The sequence below is a fragment of the Elaeis guineensis genome, chromosome 8 (assembly GCF_000442705.2).
Source record: "Elaeis guineensis isolate ETL-2024a chromosome 8, EG11, whole genome shotgun sequence".
Lineage (NCBI taxonomy): Eukaryota > Viridiplantae > Streptophyta > Magnoliopsida > Arecales > Arecaceae > Elaeis > Elaeis guineensis.
In genome coordinates, this window is record NC_026000.2 from 11,070,972 (window position 1) to 11,090,907 (window position 19,936).

The 19,936-nt window shown below is 36.8% G+C and overlaps 1 protein-coding gene across 3 annotated transcripts; it reads right to left on the minus strand.

Annotated features, from left to right (window-relative positions):
• Positions 1–145: 145 nt before the first annotated feature.
• On the minus strand, positions 146–7,886 carry LOC105050288 (chaperone protein dnaJ 16). Of its 3 annotated transcripts, none has more exons than XM_010930247.4 (11): positions 7,418–7,886; positions 6,773–6,896; positions 6,458–6,540; positions 6,231–6,342; positions 6,043–6,147; positions 3,123–3,173; positions 1,263–1,349; positions 1,055–1,163; positions 801–949; positions 646–699; positions 146–548 (listed from the first exon to the last, which is right to left on the minus strand). In XM_010930247.4, exons 1-11 carry the CDS (start codon positions 7,570–7,572, stop codon positions 330–332), a joined length of 1,248 nt encoding a protein of 415 aa, XP_010928549.1. In that variant the 5' UTR covers positions 7,573–7,886; the 3' UTR covers positions 146–329. The 3 variants fall into 3 exon arrangements, with proteins under 3 accessions (XP_010928549.1, XP_073098460.1, XP_010928550.1); XM_073242359.1 differs by having other exon boundaries at positions 7,408–7,631; XM_010930248.4 differs by lacking the exon at positions 6,043–6,147 and having other exon boundaries at positions 7,418–7,630.
• Between the last annotated feature and the right edge of the window lie 12,050 nt (positions 7,887–19,936).

The following is a 19,936-nucleotide window of genomic DNA, read 5'->3' on the forward strand; positions in this document are numbered from 1 at the left end:
GATACATCATCAATCCCACTTCAACCTAAAGCCAGAGCAGAGACCAAATGGAAAAAAAACTAAGCCAGCAAAAGGTCTTCCAAATCTTCTCTTTGCCAACATAAATTCAGAACCCTTGAATAGAAACAAATAATGGCAAGGAATGTAAGGAAAGAACAAAAGAAAGACAGGATCAACAGATTTCACTCAGGTAACTACTGAGCATAAACGTGAGTATTCAGATACTGTAAACGAAAACATAGTAAGCAAAGGCGAGGAAACTAAAGCAGGACAAAATAGCTGAACAATCTCTCACCTCTTTTTTTTTTCATGTACACCTCTCACCTTTTTCAACAGGGTTTCCGCTTGTCCACCTTTAAGTGAATATTGAACCATTTCCGCCTTTTTGGACGATCCCTCGGCTTCTTTTCTCTTGTTTGGCGGTCATCTTCACTTTTAGACCCCCTAAATGAAGCTCTGATCTTGCTACTACTAGAATTCCGCTTTAGAGGTGAAATGGTCGTGTAGGAGGCATGGATGGTGTTCCGTTCCTTTAGGAGCTCATCTATCTAGAGCAGCAACCAACAAGAAATATGACATTGTACGGTCAATGGGGATTAAAACAAATGGAGCAACTGAACCAGAATTACAATAGGCTGAACTCACTGCTTGCATTTCCTCTGTGTATCTGCTTGTCATCTCAGTGAACTTCGCCAATACCTGTCAAACACAGAATGCAGAAATGCCACCATTAAAAGGTAAATGTTGGGGAAAAAAGAAAAATCATACAAGTTAAAATGCACTCAGTAGAAACAATAAACCTCTCTGTACTCAGTCTCAAACTTAGATATTTCTGCCCTTTTGGTTAGAATTTTTGCCTCCACATCTCGGAGTTCTTCCTTTTCAGCTGAAAATGGTTCAGCAGACATGGCCTCTATGGTGTAGTTTGCATTTCTAAAGAAGTTATCACCTGCAAAAGATTGTTGAAGACAAAATATAAAGCTTACCATCAAAAGCTATAGAATTCCATGACGGCAAACCAGCATGCCTGCAGAGCATGATATAAGCAGCATACCATAGACAGCAAATATGTGGGTGCCAGCTTTCAGCTCATTTATTTCACATGGTTGGAATCCATCCAATTTCTTGAAGAAGGCAGCATCAGGATCCTTCGCAATTGCCATCTAGGAGAATGAAATATTCAAGTTAAGAGGGGAAAAAAAATCACAGGGCTTTGGAAGACTAAAATTTGCTTGTAAAGTTTTCAGAAGATATCCTCTCACCGAGTTACTATGATCAAATCGGTAAACAGGAAAACAGAGAAAGAACATTCCTGCAGAAGTAACCTTTCCTGTCTTTATACTGTCTTCCTGCACCAGACTGTATGTCAGATATGTGCATCCTACCAACTAAATCTAATCCACAAATATTATCAGTCCTTTCAATCAGAATATGGGACATGCTGGATCATATCTACTATTCTGTGTATTTGTCTGCAACATTCCATAAAAGGTGGTTCTGCTTGATAAAAGGTTGCAGCTAGTCAGAATGATGATGATGATGACAAACATGTGCTGTTGCAAATGGATATCAAGTAAGCTTGTACTTGAAAAATATCAATGAAGAAATAGTTGACAAACATCTTTCAAAAACTCCGTACAGGCATTTCCTATTCCACAGTATAACTTGTTACAGCAAGAAAGATCCATATAGATGAATTACCATTTTGTCAGTACCAATACATCAACAACTTTTCTATCAATTGGTGTCTTAAGATGAACAGAGAGCACCATAAATGTCATGATGCAAAATTTATATCCTAATCAATATGATGAGTTGGTGAGAACTGAAGTAGGACAATAACAAAGTGAGAGACCTAGTTGAGCTGCAGAAATAATAGGGTACATATTAGTCATCAAGATGGACTTGTCGGTGAAACTCCAGATATTTGCCCCAATGCCGATTGACTAGATGCTTTGGTCACTTACAGCAGATGCTGATTGTCTGTGGTTAGGAGGTACTGAAACCCCTGTAGGTTAAACCAAGAACTAGAACACCGATAGTCAAAGAAGGGCCATAGGGTTAAAACCAAGTTTCACCCACTTGGTAAGAGAAACAAGGCTAATCTTGTGATTCTAAATGAGTTTAAAAGAAGAGCAAAGAAGATTGGGGTCTTACAAGGTTCTACAAATCTCTACCAGCATCATAGAAATGATAAAGGGATCAGTGGTGAGTCCCAAATAATGACTTGGAGGTAAGAACAAGAGATGGCCAAAATAAGAAAATTCAGAAAATGCAGATGTAGAAGAAAACAGTGTAGTCAAGGATGGAACCAGGATTTTTTTAATTTATTTTTTTTGTTGGAGGGGGGGGGGGAGTGTTAAGAGGATCATTATGCTATTTGATGCAATGGCACATCAAATGAATTTTAAACTAGCCTATCTATCAACATAATCTTAAAAATTATGAAATCAATAAAAATAAAATACACAAAATCCAATTTACTTTTTTTAGAAATAAATACGATTTATTGATATATCTATTAACATATAATCTTGTCTTTTATTTGATTTCTTAATTACAGCTCCACTGAGAAATGGAATTAGACTTTAGCAGGATTGGCCTACCATGAGAAATGGAAAATATAACCAAAAGGCTAGATGCCCCTACTAAAATGGCATGGGAAGTGTCAGCTGGCATTTGGATCCATGGTCTTCAGATGTAAAGACCATAATAAACACTTTGGAAATGTTGAGACATGTCCACGGGCTCTCAAAATTTTGCAGCATTTTGTAGACAGAATTGCAAATGCATTTTGTAACTGAGATCGGTATGTTTTGAAACACGTTATCCAAAATCCTTTATTCCACTGAAGGAAAGAAACTATCCATTTTCCAACCTTCTTGTTTCAAATTTCACATGATGAGTTAGAACCTCACAACAACTGGAACATCCTAGCACAAATTATATCTACCTAGAATGAGCCAACTGCAAAATTCGACATAGTTTTACACAACTAATGTCAAATTAAGCCACATAGAGTAAAGGAAAAGACCAAAAGGAGAAAAAAAAAAGGAAAAAGGTTAAGCATTTGTCAACAGTAGCTCTGACACGAGTTTTTGCATGACAACAGGATTCCCTACCTGTAATGCGAGGCTCAATCCACCATTCTCTTCCTGCTCAAAGTACAACAGCTGCAAGCAAATATAGCACATCTGAGTAAAAAACAATCTGGAAGTGCAATGGAACCACTAGAGCTAATGGCCATTATCTGATTTCTGACAAATTAAATTCTTCAGACGCAACTTAAAAAGCACAGACGAATAGTACAGTTTGCATGTGGAAATAAATTCTCCTTTAACTACATCCACACAGCCAGAATCAAATGCATGAGATGACTCATTTTTAAATTTCTTTTTTTTTTGAAAATTGAGTCTAAGTCATTAGGTAAGTATATACTTGAGCAATCTGGCCTTACCACATACATAGCTAAGCTGAAGATGTGTTTGACTTTGAAGACATCAGAAGCAATGAATGGAGTGAAGAAGTAATGACAATTGATGCTAGAAATGGAGGAGAATATTGTTGGAAGAATCCATAATAAGAAAAAGAAAGGCGCACTTGGCAAGCTTAGTTCAGAATAAACCCTATTTCCTCTATTTCTAACAATAGAACAGCCACATTTGACAGGCAAAAGATAAATTCCCCTGGTGGTCTGGTTAGTTGTAAAAAATATATTACACCTATTATAACGGCTCCAATCCAAGTTTCACATTCAGACAATGCATATAAAGAATTTAAAAATGCCTACTAAGGCATCATGAAATTCTGCTGCTTTACTCGGACATTCTTAATGACCATTAATCCTTAATAGCAGGAATTGTTCAACTAGGGTGCCACATCTGCTTTTAAATCTTCTTCCACTCCAAGCTAGGGGTGCAACTTGGGCTGGAGACAACCTCAACCCAGCCACCCAACCCACTTCTTTGGTAGGATTGTATTGATGTTCCATATATGAGTTCAGCTTGGGTTCAAAAATCCCAACCCAGCCTCAAGTAGTGTTGGATTAGGGTTGGCCTTCAACCCTACCAACCCAACCCACATGAAACTAACCAACCTGACCTAACCCGACTTGACTAGACCCAACCCAATATACAAATAAGTAGACAATTCATATTTATATTTTTTATATATTATTTATATGTTTATATAGTTATATCCTTTGTCTTGTTAAATTATGGATAAGTGTGCTATTGAAATTGATGATTAGTTGAGACCTAAATCCAGTAAATATTAATCCAACAAGAATGCCTCAAATATTTCCTCTATCTTAAAATTCCTATTCAATCGGATCTAACTTGACTAACCTGACTAACATGATCCAACCAGATTTAACTTAAAATAGGGTTGGGTTAGAGATATCCTCACCGAACCCTGGTTGATTTGGGCTAGGGTTGGGAGATATGGAGGCAAGGTTGGGTTAGGTTTGCCCTCAACCCGACTCAACCTTCCGGAGTTGTAGCCTACATCCAGCATTCACTTCCTTGCATTTTCAATCCTCGCTTTCAATCATGCATCCTCTACTGTTTACAGTTTTTCAGAGTCAATCTTAGTTCTGCCACAAGTTTATCATATATAACCTTCATGCCTTTTAAATCCCTATACCATGTATCACTATGAAATGCAGCAACTAGATGATTAAGTTTTCATAATTTACAATACAAGATAAATTTATATCAATCCACCTAGGCAACTCAAATTCCAAAATTGATGAAAGCCATGCTTCCACATCCAAAACTGTTGTAAATTATAAATTAGGTTGTTTCTTTTATTTCATTATGTATAGCTGATTTGAAAGGGTCATGTATCACAAAAATGCTTAAAGAATCTAGTGTGAAAGTCCCCAAACTAGGGAGTCTAAATATTGGTTAATTGGGAAACCCTTTTGATTAGAATAGTTGAAGTTTTCCTTAATTTGGAGTCCTAATTTTAAAATGTTTATGTCAAAAAAGAGTCCTATTTTTGCGATAGTTGGATTAAGAAGGTTTTGGATTTATCAAAATTGTCTTTTGGTGTCATGTGGTGCTTCTTTGTGTAGAGCTTGAAGGAGATTCAAAAAGTGTATGATGAAATATAATTGTTATACATTTCCAAATTTATTTAGGGGATGAAAGTAAGGAAGTGCTTGTAGAGTGTTACCTTAAAATCCATAAAATTAGTTTTGGATCTTAGGAATCCTTCTAGCAAGGTCTATATTTCAGTTCACACTGAGTCTTTTTTTTTTTTAAACAGTTTTGGAGGCTAGAAAGCTAGCCACCTGATTTATTGAAGAAAGCTACTGATCATTGGGTCATATTTATAGTAAATTTTTGTTACAGGATTTCTTCTTTCATGAAAGGTTGCATTAGAAAGGTTTTGGATCTACAAGACCGCCCTTGGTGCCATTTAATTGTGTTTTTATGTTAGAAACAAGGGAAGATCCAAATACTTTAATAGATAATCAATTTTTGAAAGAAACAAAATATCTTCTGGGAGCCTCTCTATTATCCCTCCGTTTCTATTCATTCCCCATTTTTGTTCTTCACCTTTTCACATTTTCATCCATTTTATACTTGAATAAAAGTCATGAACTCTTACCTTAAGGCAAACTCAACAACTTGCTCCTCATATAAGAGACTAAACTTTCATATAATTTCTTTATGTAAATATTCAACTCCCTGAACTTACCCTTTTGTTCACAAATTATAGTAAAATAAGAACAAAAAAACAGAAAGGACCCTCTACATAGTTAAAATATCTGACAAAACAAAACACTAAAGCACCTGACATTACAATGACACCTCATTTATAGAACTCATCCAAACTTTACTGGATCAGTATATGGTATTTTAGTGTACTGAAGTAGAGTTATAGCTAATTTCACTCTAAATATTGTTATAATGCTTAAAAGGATAATTATGTTTCACCAAACTTTAAACAATCACATGCAGAACCTTAATGTGGTTAAAAAACAACAGATTGACAGCTGTTATACTAGAATATAGTTGAACGTTGTTATATGACCTTGAATTTGCTTTTATCAGCTGAATGCACTCGGCACACAAACCCCATCCTTGCCTCCTGCTCTGTTATTTCTACAGAATAAAAATGAGCAGACTGCTTTTCTACCTGTGCAGTATTGAAACATTCAGAGATCCCCTTGACTTAGATGTAATAATTGCAAAAACAAGAAGAACAGAGCAATGCCTCACCTTTCTGAACAGAGATTGCCCCAACTGAAGTGGATTAATGGTTACGGCGCCATTCAGTGCTTCCTCTAATATGGTTGCTGATACCGTAGTCTTAATTGGCACGCCAAGTTTACTGACATGTAATACACATGAAACAGATATGATAATAGAAGATCACAGCGTAATGCATAGAAATATGAGAAGATACAGAACATTAAGCAACTAACTTCTGCTGAAGCCACTTTTACCTAAAAAGTGCAGCAAACATTGTGTTCACAGTACCTAGACTTGACAGATCAAGTTCCATTTCTTGACCATCTGATTCAAGAGCCTGGATGAAGGAAACTTACAGTGCCATAATTTCATATAAGAAAATGGCTAGAATGCTGAACATGATATTCATCGGAGGAGTCAGAAGTACAAGAAATTCTGATAAACACGATAAAGAACCACAGTGGATGTCTAGGAAAATTTAATAAGCAGCCTAACGTCTGGAGAGAAATGACTAATCTTTTGGACTAAATACAATCTAAACATATTCTGCATACACCTACATAAATTACCTCAAAACCAGATGTGTCGTACTGACGCCGTTTGTCTGGATCTGACAAGATATTGTATGAATACGTGACTTCCTTGAATACATCAGCTGCTACAGGATCGTTAGCATTTTTGTCAGGATGGTACCTGAAAAGCAAGCAACAAACAATAACAAGGCAATTTTGAACACCAGACGATGATTAATCATCAAAAAAAATATTTATTTTGATATAAAATTTTAATCATCATCACAATCATTAAGCCTCTTTAAAGCATTAGGGTTTGGCTATTCAAATCATCATTTGCTAATAACGATGATTTAAAAGAAAGTTCCATAGTCATTTGTGCATATATTATGAACCATAAGCATCAGACCATTCAAACAACATAGAATTGTGTGACAAGAATGCTGTAAACAATTCGTACATCATCTCTCAATTGGTTTGCTCTTATATTATTTGTTAGTGGTGCTATTCCTGACCTTCACCATAAAGTGAACAAACATAGTCCAGACTAATAATTTGTCTCTTATTTACTACGCAAACACTTGCCTGTGTTTCCAATGCCGTAAACCCTGCATGTACGATGTTCTAATATTTTCACTTACTGGATTAGAACCAAAAAATGAAGAAAACCTAAGTGGGAGAGGATAAATTACGGGAGCCTACTTGAGAGCCAATTTTCGGTACGCGCTCTTGATTTCCTGATCCGTGGCATTGCGACCCACCCCAAGAACCTCATACGGGTCCTTCCTCTCCTGCTGCTTCGCGGCGGCATTCCCCTTCTTCTCCGACTTCGACGAAGAGAATCCCCGCGCCGGCATACTCCCTCCCTTCCTCCCCCTCCCTTTCCCTCCCTTCCTCCCCCTCCCTTTCCCTCCCTTTCCCTCGAGAAACCAAGCAAACAACCCTAACCCTAACGGACTCAGATCCCACAGAGCTACCCGACACCGATGATTCCCACCGGAGAGCACGGATCTAAAGAGGGCAATTCGCGGCCTCCCGATCTCTCATCTCGAAACCAATCTCGAAGCGAGGAGAGGGAACGCAGGCTTCCGCGATGCCGCCGACGAGAGAAAGGGGGGAAGAAGCACCACCTCGACGGCCTTCGAGCTCGAGCCAAGGAATACAAGGAAACGGGGAGGACGAGTTGGGGGGGGGGGGGGGAGCGGGGCGAAACCAAGAAGACAGCGAGAATTTGGAGGGGAGAAGGGGGAAGAGAGTTGCGCTTGTCCTGATCCCCAGGAACAGTGGTGCTGTTAAACGGTCCCTCTCCGTGATCGAGCCGCTCCACGAAAGCATAATTATTAGATCTTCGAGTGCGCATATAACGTATATGCGTGATGACAGATCTGCCGTCAAATGCTTCCCGGCTGCGTATTTGACGGTGGATTTATTACTGAGCATAGAAAGTTGTTTACATGTACTTGGTTTAACTGAGAGACAGTTTCGTATCGCTTGCCCCGTAGGTTATGTCTGGCCTGGCTGGATTCGAAGGCCCATACGGGGGAAATTAATGTCGGTTCGTCCGACAGCTCACCAACTTGGAAACATCCGGGCCGTGCAAGATTGGACGCTTGTTGAAATGGAGGACGGTTGATTGACTGGTTCTTCTTTTTGTCTTTTCCTAATACTGATGCGTTCGGAATGTCATGTACGTGTCGAGAATTGGTTGGCTCTTTACTCACTTTCTTCTTGAGCTCTTTGTGCTGATCCGGTTCTAAAGAAATCTAGTGATGGTAGATCTCGCATGAAATAGGTGCCTAAGTTTTTTTTGGTGATGAAAATAGTTGCCTAGTTGACGGTGACCTTTTTCTGTGCTGCTCTTTTATGCACGCTATTAGTTGCATGAGAGACTTTATTTTGCGTAGAACTTGGGTTTGAACAAAACTTTGGGACCTTCCTCGCTCCCATATTTAATAGACAAAGCCAGCTTTTCTTAGAATTCTATCATAAATTTCATGTGGAACTCCAATATGTCTGACCTAATGTGATCTAGCTAATGGCAATAACAATATGAAATATTTTCATAAGAAGGTTTTATTTATTATCTCAACTATTTAGGGATAGCAGGAATTGCATGATCTCTTTGATTTAAATATATTTCATTCTTATTTTCCATAATTGTGTTGTTTAACACTGATTATTTTGTATTTGAAAGGGAAAACAAAATAATGAAGCTCAAACATGTAATATTTACATTAGAATAGCTAGCATCTGAATAACCACTACTGGATCATATATATATATATATATATATATATATATATTTCATTTGACTTGATTTTTTTTAATTTTTATTTTTTTTATGTGTGTGTGTGCCTGTGTGAAAGAACCATTGTTCATAAAAGCACTCTTGGTCCACAAGATACACTGTGCGTTCCACTCTTGATAAGGAAATGCATGCGTAGACCCTTTAAACATATAAATATTTAAAGAAATTAAAGCATCACATGCATTTGTCCTGGCCACTGATGTTAGTTTAGACATGTATTGAAAATACAATTGTTGGTACACGATATAGCACTTTTGAGTTGCCTATATTTTTTTCTCAAAAAAGATAATTCATAATAAAATTGATAGTACCACTGATTCCTAATTTTTCTTTTTTATCTTCTCAAAACTTTGATATATTTATTTTGGCATCAATAAGTAATGACATGAAGAACCAATAAATTAAGTTTTACTTCATAGAAGTGCTCTTTTCTAGTTTTCCACTATATTGATACCATATAGAGTGGATCTTATAAAAGAGCAAATCATGTAAGATATAACAAAAGTAGCTAAGCATCCAAATGAGCAAGGATGGAGTGGGCTGAGAGTCAGCTCGCATGTAACACAACCAAACAATTCTCAATTCAAATGGATGATAGACATTGACATGAAAGAGTAAAATCAAAGTTAATGTGGATAAAAATTTTTAACTTAAATTCAATTTAGATAAGATCAAATTAGATTGGATTAGGTTGATCTAAGTAGGATTTAAGCTTTACATAATAAATTGTATTGGGTTTCGCAAGGGTGTTGACCCAAAGGACATGATTAAAATCTTGCCTCCACTATAAGTCATAATCTCAATAAATTATGATAGACACTGCCCATCTTCCTTTTCTTTCTCCTCTCCGAAAAAACGAAAAAGAAAACAGAAAATTATATTTTGTTTGAAATTATTTAACATATCATAATCTTAGATTGGTGTTAGTTATAGGCTGCACCATAGACATCTAGATTATGTTGGATAAGCAAGCCTTTGACCCGCACCAGACCTGTCTTGAAATTGTGTTGACAATGGTGCCTGGCTATTTCAACTCTAGAAATACGTCCTGGAAGGTCATACCCACATCTCATCATTCCTTTTAGATATGCTCCCAATTCATTCAGCTGTCACGCCTTCTCGTCCAATATTCTCTAAACCAACAAGAAGATAGGATGGTTTGGAATCTTGGAGATAAAGGATCTTTCTCTACTGCTGCTCTTTATTAGTTTCTTAATGCAAGGGGGACAAGAGGTAGTTTTGCTTCCTCTATATGGAATCTTCATCTGCCTCTAAAAGTTAAATGGTTTCCATGGCTTTATTGGAAAAAAGAATTAAATACTAAAGAATTACTTGGAAGCATGATTGAAAAAAATCTTGGACGCTGTGCATTATGTGACCAAGCAACACAAGAAATGGTGGATCAACTTGTCCTTTCTTCTCAACCATTTGGAAAGGATTTTGCTATTTTATCCGAGTGTTACACCCCCAAGCCTCTTTTGAAAATAATCCTTGGATTGATTGGTGATTGTGAAATCTCCCCAATCCTTTTTAGTCTATTATTCTTGTTAAGATTTGACGCCTCGAGATTCAGCCCACATTGAGCCCACAGCGAGGTTCGCGGTGAAAAACGGAGTCCAACGAGATCAAGATCACCTGAATCGGAGCTCGGATGGAGGAGATACGAGCTTTTGAAGTCGGCACGAGAATCGAGGCAGCGGAGGACCGCCAACGACCGGCGGCGGGCGGCAGCGGCACGGCCGCAGGCGGCGGCGCGCGGGACGCGCGTCCCAGGCCCGCGTGGGATGCGGGACCCAGGCCCGCGCGGGATGCGCGACCCGGGCCTGCGCGGGATGCGCGTCCCAGGCCCGCGCGGGACGCGCGACCTAGGCCCAGGCCCGCGCGGGACGCGCGACCCAGCGGCCTGCTGGCCCATCCCCGGTCCACCGTGGACCGGGTGGTCCACGGCCCGGCCTGTGGACCGCGTGGGCGTTTCCCACGCGTTTCTCGCGGTCCACAGTTCTATTTCGTGGATCGGAGCGCGATCTAAGGGTCGAGGACGCTCCCGGTCTTGATCCGACGGTCAGGAGGGTTTTTTGGCTATGTTTAGGATTCCTAATCACTCTCTAATCTATGTTTAAGGCTTTAAAAAGCCTGAGAACGAACAGAAGAGGTTAGGGGCTCGGGTTTTCATCGTACAGCCGTACGAACCAGCGTGAAGAGAGAGAGAGGCGCGGGTGTGCTGTGAGAGAAGGAGCAGGAGGCTCCTGGACAACGGTCGCCAGGCTCTTCAGGGGTTCAGGGGGGTCTCCAAGAGAGATAGAGCTTTTGTGAGGGGAACTTCAGGTGAGAGAGAATTGGGTGTACAAGGGTTGAGGGTGAGGTCTCCTCTTGTAAAATTTTCTTTTCATAGTGAAGTTTGCATGCCCCATGGAGGCGAGCCCTTTTTTGTGGCTGATCCACGTATTTTGATTGTTTTTCCTTTTGTTTTGTTTCTTCTTTCTTCCTGCTGCATCGCGTGGTACTGAAAGGATCTTGGGAGGTGGTGTCCTGGCCAGACATCCACCCAACAATTCTCATGCTTCTAGCAGTTATTGATGGGTTTGTTGGAAGAAAAAAAATGTTAGTTCTTTTAAATGAGCATTTCTCAGTTGCTTTTATTGGTTGACACTTCTATAATGAACATATGGAAAGCGATAGCACATGATTTTGGGTCCATCTGATTAGAGCTGATCCGAGCCGGATTCGAATCTAAATTTTATTTATTTTTAATCAAAATTTAGATCAAATTTATGTAAAATTTGATATTTTTAGATTCAAATCCAATCCATAATCAGGCCTACGTTCGATTTTGCATCCGATCAAAAGTAGTACTTGCACTTCGAGAACTAAGCACTAATTTTTTTTTTTTTTTCAAGTGAAAGGTTTTTTAAAACAGTTATGTTCAATGTGAGAACCGTTTTCAATACTAAAAAAATATTTATAATAAAATAATTAAATTTAGAGTTTTCATCCTCTGCCAGATTGTGTTGCATACTTGGATGGGCAAGTGCAATACGTCACCCATCTCAAAGATCGATGGCTATCCTCCATCTCTCAACTATGCCAAACAGGATGGCATGCAATACAAGGCGGGAGCCACATAAGATAGGAGAAGAGAGATGAGAAATAGCTATCTACCTCTGACATAGGTGATGTATCTCCCATCTAAGCATGCATCATCTTGGCACTGCAAAAAACACTCAGCATAGGGGATGTTGACCATTGCATTCATGGAGGAACAATATTTAAAAGTTTTTCAGTTTTATCTAATAATTGATATGGATTTTATGACTATCCATGATTTCAAACTAAAAGAAGATTAAGATATGCCATGTATGTTCTTTGGTACAAAGAAATAACTAATAATTGTCTTGAACTATATTTAAAAAAAAAAAACTCTTCAAACTATTCCATTAAATAAGTCACTAATAATCTTGCTGAACAAATAATTCACAGCATATTCCAAAGAAAATCATGGATAACATTCTCTTGTAAAATTGTCCATATTTTTTTTGGAATTCTAAATGTCTGCCCTTGACCATATGATTCCCGTCTGACTTGATGCTATATTTTACACTGCCATGGTACTATTAGTATTATGTTTTAGTTCTTTAACAACTCGCTTTAGTACGAACAGGCCCAGCCAACTTTGTTGAGTGATCTGGGCCTGATCTTGTTCAAACTTGGCCTAGCATTTCCGATCCAATTGCTTATTGGATTGGACCAGATTAGACCCACGTAAAAGATTTTAGACACGTTAGATGAACTAGAGCAAAGGTAAGTTTTGGATATCAGTAGATATACACTCTAGTCCCATCAAAACCAAGCTTTTCAATTGTAGGGGATTAGAGGATGTTGGACTTGAGTCTTAAGAGGAAGAACAGAACTAGAGAAGGGTAGGGCAAGGTTAGAGGAGCTCAACATAGAGAAGGAGAAGGCAACAGCTTAGACAAAGGAGATAGAAGAGGATAAGATGGAAGCAAGAGAAGAAGTTTTGGGTTTATGATTCTTTTGACAGTTAAGAAATATATTTGATTTTTAAGAAATAAAAACTGGCAGTCTGAAGACCCATTAAGATCATCAATTATGATAAAGACTTGATCTCTGGTACCCAAATCCTGGTGATTAATGAGTTTACCAGTGAGTTTAGGCCCTGCAGCTCCATACTCCCAAAGTAATGCTTGGTCATCCCACTTCAGGCAACTGGAATTTAAAGCAACCACACAAGAAAAAAAAAAAAACTACTTATGGAATTTCAAAATATTCATAGAAAAGAAAGCTTTAGACACTCATCTAAGTTTAATGAATGTATACGATTTAAATTTATCGAAGAGTAGAAAGCTTTGTGTTTGCAGCTTCTTAAAAGAAACTGCTTAGTGCTTATGGGAATAGGTCCCTTGTTTTTCTGAAATGCATTGGAAAAGTGTCCTATAAACCATAGAAGTCCACTTTTATTACAAGTTTGGAGATGGAAATGATTTAATAGGCTCCTGTTCATGTATGTGATGTGTTATTTCCAATCTGGAAAGCAAATCTATCATAAAGATTTCTGCTCTCCAACAACTAGATCAGACTAATTACCATGTAAGCAATCCTTGTAATCATGCTTCACTTGTGTGAATTCTCAAACATGTCATCTCCATAAGCCACCACCTTCATCAAACAAGCATAAGAAATAGGGATACAAACAAGCAATACCTAGAAAGCAAGCTCTATCTCTAGCCTGGCTCATTTCGGGATCGAGCAAACTTCAAGATTAATTTCAAGCTCAATTTTAGCTCTTCATGACCGACTTGTTTGAGAGATTTGATTAGAGCTCAAGATCCCTCAATGCCTTTCATATCAATATATTTAGTTTGAATTAATCTTCCCAATTATATCTTAATCTTTTTATCGAAATACAATTTCTTTATGCAAATTATGTCAGTCTTTAAAATACAACTAAATTTTTATTTATAAATAATAATTAAAATAAATAATGTCAAATAGACTTTCTCATCATAATAGATATTTTTATTCTGATAGCCTTTTTGGACATTTCCAGCCCATCCACAAGGATAATGCCAAGCAAAGCGGAAGGGACAAGTCATGAGAACATAATATACCTCTCTCTCTCTCTCTCCATCACCAGCTGGCGCCATGCAACCTAAAGACCTCTCTCCCGATAACAGCCACCACAAATCCTTCTCTGACTATGGCGATTCAATCTGTCCCTTTCTACCGATCTTATCACAAAAAGCATGTAGCTCATATATTCTCCACCTGACTTTAAATATATTCCACTATATTTCTACCAGAAAAGATTTAATTATCCTACTATTATAAACATAGAAGGTCACACTTTAAAAGATTTATCAGCAGGCATCATTATTAGAATCCGAGAAAAGAAAGAAGATATATACAAGGAAAGCGAGCATTACAAAGTCGAGAGCTAAAGTGGAAAAGCCACTCAATCAGAGACAAAAGAAAAGGGGATCATCCTCATAGGAATGAGGAGCTAACTTTTACTACAGAAAACATGCATCTTTTGCTAGTGGCTGGCTGGCTTCCCAACCCCTTTGGGACCCAAAAGCAAAGGAGAAAGCACTTGGCATTGACAGCCTAAGATGGAGGCCTGACCCTTTCACACAGCTCAATTCCTCGCGCCCGTGCCTTTCGAGACCATCCACAACACCTCATTAACAAATGGCTACAATAATTTTGAAAGAGACACTGTGATGGCTAAGATTCAGGTTGAAATTTCTTTTAAGTATATATATATATATATATAAAAGGGTGATTGTAGATAAAAAATAAAGGGTATTTGATGACCGAAGTGGGATGATCATGGTGATCTAAAATCATTGATGATCCAAATACCGTGATGATTTGATCCTCAGTGATCGAAGATCTGTATTTGGTAGATCATGATCCAGTGATTAAATATCTCTAGATATCTATGAATAGCTTATTTGGCATTCTATAGAAATATAAGATCACTGATCATATAATACTAAAATTACTTATGATATATTCCATACAAATATATTTATTAATCATATAAAATATATTATAATAAAATATTAAATATATTTATTAATATATTTCATAAAAATATATTTATTATTATTGTAAAATTTATATTTTTATTTACACTTATAAAATATTATTTATTAATATGAATGTTTATTTTGATTAGAAAAATTAGATAAATAGAAGTAATATATTAAATATTTTTATTATGTAAATATAATATAATATATATCATAAATATAATATATAATATCATATAATATAATATTAGATATATAATATTAATATAATATATTAATGGTACATTGATATATCGAGATTTTTTTGTTAAACTAAAGGATATTTTTATCTTTAAAAAGGTGATCTTGAATTTCCGACCTCAAGAATGAGTATTACATCATTGAATTGGATGATAATTTGAACAGTGGAGGATGATTTGAGATCACTGTCATCATGTAGGATTATCAATACAGTAATTTTATCACCTTCATCTATATCATCTTTGATTTGGATAGATCATCTTCCTTAATAAGATCACGTCAACATTTCAAATTTAAAATTTGAATTTGAATTTAAGTAGAGAAAAACTAAGAGAAAAATAAGGAGAAGATTACAAAAATAATTTGAATTCAAAAACTGAGTTTGATTGGAGAGAATTTAAGGTATATTATTAAACCCGACAAATAATTAGTTTTGATAACTAAAAGGAGAGCTTATATAATATATTAGTACGTTGGTAGGTAGAGCTTGAACAAGACTTGGTCAACTAGCCTGGATGCACGATCTCTATAAAGCTCACGCATTTTAACTACTTTCTGTTTGTCATGGGATAAAGAAAAAGATGAATTGACCTAATGTTTTGAAATCCGGCACATAGTTGAGGGTCTGCTTCATAGCAGTCCATTCACCTGACAAGTTGTTGCAATTTGCAAACGCTGACATCCTTCAGCACACGGAGCAGCGTTCAAGGCTAAACTGTGATAGCAAGCTGAGATCATTGGAGGAAAGAAACAAACCCGTTTCCCATTGTTCAGAGGCGGCATAGGGGGCAAGAAAGATATGCCAGGCTGACTGGATCTGGTCAACAATAGTTGGTTATAGGAAGAATGACTACTTTTGAATGATGGAGAATGCGGAACAACTCGTCATTGTAGAAAGTTGGTAGGTAACGAGGAAAAGGGAGTTTCTTCGTAAATTATTTATCTGCAGCCCTGCAAAGAACAGTAAGAGCAAATAATTGGGATGGTGAAAGCATCTAAGGAGGTGTTTGGTTAGCGATCAAAATTAGAATTGAAAATGGATTGAAATCAGAATCGGAATGGTTAAATCTCTTGAACCATTTCGTTGAATCAGAATCAGAATTAGAATAAAACTTTGAATTCTTGTGAAAGAGTAAGGATGGAGTTTTAGATAGATTAAGTTATTTCTATTCCATCTCAGAATCAGAATTAGAATGTGATTCCTTCCAACTAAAAAATTAGAATCGAAATCATCTATTCCTATTCTGATTTCAAACTCCAGCACCCTTCAATCAAACTGACAGGGACATTGGTAGGGGCATTGCATACCAAATACTTAAGATGACACTGACAGGGAGACTCTTTCCATAGTTGGAATTAGAATGCCATCATGGAATTTGATTATTTTGGAGCTATTAATTAAAAAAAAAAGGAGCAGATGAATCTAGACCATTGATAACCTAAGGAGAAGTGAAGAGCATATACAGGCCTTTCTTTTTTAGTATCAAAGAATTCATTTATGAGAAGGAGAACATAATGGTTGGACATCATGTGTTTCCATTGGTCAAATAATTCTTGACGGGCAAATGCCATGGTTGAACATATGAACTAATTGCATATCTAACCAACAAGTGGAAATGATGATTAGAAAATTGAAAAAGAGAAATCATCGCATGAGTTCTTAATGATGATTTATTGGGGCTTTCTCATTATTGTGCTTTTGGATCAAGGTACAAGTGTAGGTATCAAGGCAAAAGCGTGGGGCAATGAAGACAATGGTGAAAAGATCTATCTGTTCCAGCAAAGTATAGTGATGGATGAAGTTTTATTTCATGTGTATGAAATTTAAGCATTTAGAATTAATAATTATCACAAGGTAGGAAACTTCTATCGTCAAGCTGCAAAAATTAAAATCAGACTCCCTCATATTGGTCGCATCACCCCCTTCCTCACAAAACAAAGAGAGAAAAGCTGTGAGCTACAATAATTATTTTGTAGCCTAGATAGCTTAATTGCTTGCAGTTATTCAATTAATTGATGACATGTTGAGATGCTATTGTCAGCAATGATGCATGCATGTGGTTGCTTGGCAATTACTTTAAGATGGATATTAGGAATCACAAAGATCATGTCCTTATGTAAAGGTGAAATGATCATGTTTATGTCAATACATTGAAACTTAAGAAGCATTAATTTTGATGATAAATATCCACTGTTTTTCAAAAAATAAAAAGTGGATGTAAATCATTCTCAATCCCTTCTATGTATTCACTTGGTGCTTTTTAAACTCCTCATCTACCCATTCGACCTCTGCTTTGGACAAGTTGTTTTGACTCATTATAAACAATTTAAGACACTATTAAATACATCCTTTCATGGATAAGTAATATGGAATGTCATTGAAAAATTCAAGCTTAAAATAATCTTACCGACCATCCACATTGTTGTCCACAAAATTGGATGTGACATGAGTCTCCACCATTTGGTAGCTATTTAGCATTTCTTATTTCATGCATGATTGTAGGTTACCTATTCTTTTCATCCTTTCTCCTTTCTTGTCCCACCATCCAAAAAGGGGGGAAAAATAGTAAAGTAATACCATCATTTAATTTGTCAAACACATTAATGTAAAGCTAACTTATGCCATCTACTAGCAGAGATGCCAGCAATTTAAATTGCTTAGGACCAATGGATTCTTTGAGTGCTCAAAATGCACTCTGGATGTTTGTATCTGCACATTAATGAACAACCATCATCATTATTTTTGTGGTGTTGCTTGCTAGTCAAACAATTCTTGGAAATCCTATGACAAGGAGCAACCATTTTTGAAGAAATGAACTTATAGCACATATCACTATTTAAGAACACCCCCTCCCCCATCCACCCCCCCACCCCACCCCACCCCACCTCCACCAAAAAAAAGAAAAAAGACACATTTTTTTCCAAAATATTCAATATCTAGATGATTAATAGTAAGAAGCAAAAATATGACTCCAAAATTCGAATGAATGATAACATGTGGCCTTAATGTCCCACTTTAACGATTAGGGTAGATGACCATCATGAAATATGAATTATTATGAGCATTATTCAAAAGTAATAGTGAGCAGCCGACATAATGGTTGTAGAATGAACAACAATATTCTCAAACTCAATTCTTGTGTTAGTCTAGGGTTCTTTACAAATTAGTCCCTAGATTTTCTATATTTTCTTATTAATCCTTATCTTTTTGTATTTGTATTTTAATCATGAAATCTTGTAAATATTGCTTATGCCTTCCTCAAGTCAACTAGATAATAACACAATATTTTGCCCCTATTCTCTTGATGGAGTTAATTTCATATATGCGAGATATTTCTAGCCTTAGTTCTCACACCAAATCAATCCCTTAGTTCATGCCCATCTACCATTGGTCCCCCTAGCAACCAAGTCCCAACTAGGAAATATCTATCCTTCCACAATTCTAGTTAGACTTAACTAGGATTTGATTAACGAAAAATAGACGAAAGACCAAACCATACAATTGGAGAACTTTACAAGGATTTTCACATAAATACGAAAACAGACGGATTAATATACAAATATGAAAAATTTCAGGAACTAATCTATAAAAAAAAAACTCTTAAGTCTATGAAACTCAATTGCTTGCAGTGAGCAATGTAGGTTTAAATAAAACAAGACTTGCTGAATTGTTAAGTTATGCAATTTTCAACAGTGACATGGCTGCTTTAGGTTTTGCCATGATTATAAAATAGATCACTCTTTCCCTATGTGCAAAAGATAGTTGGAATCATATCATGTCATATTTTTAAAGCAAAATTATCACACTAGGATTATTTATTTATTTATTTATTTTAAAAAAGCCTTGCAAAACTATTATCTACCAAGAATGAAAAATAAGGTGTAAATCATTTTTCGTGCTTCTGCTGATCTTGTTTAGTTTTTCGACCTCCTTAACTCTTTGGCATTTATTTGAGAAGTCATCTTGAGTTCCTAAATAACAACGTACTACAATAACAAGGGTTATAGATAAGTAAGAAAGGCTGGTATCCGGTATGAGCACACTTGCAAACAAATCTCTAATGGTTTTTTCACATCTCATAGTTTAAAGGGGAAACTCGGTTTCCAATATGAGCACTCTTGCAAGCACAAATGATTGAACTATAAATCTTAAAATCTAGTATATAGGCAGGGGCCAAAATTACACCCACTTCCAAATTGGCAGGTCATCTCAAGTCAACCATTTTGTTCTTAGTGCTTCCAAGTCTTCCCATAACATGAGCTGTTGACTAGCTGGGCACGAGCGTACTCGATCCTTTGAACATTCAAAACAAATGTCTCAATCCCAGCGCTAGTATTATAGAACAGCAATCGTATCTTTTGCGGGAAAGAAAGAATCACCTTCCTTCGTGTGAAACCGCCGTTGGATCATGCAATTATTACTTCGACATCTAATGCAGATGGATGAATAGTGCTTTGAGACCTGTGCAGATGATAATCCACCGGACAACATTGCAAAGAAAATCAACCATTCTTTTGCATGAAAGATACCATCCGAACCCCTTATTCTAATCAACAACCACCATGATTATATGAAATTACCCTGATTAAATAATGAATCAATTTATATCAAAAGATGAT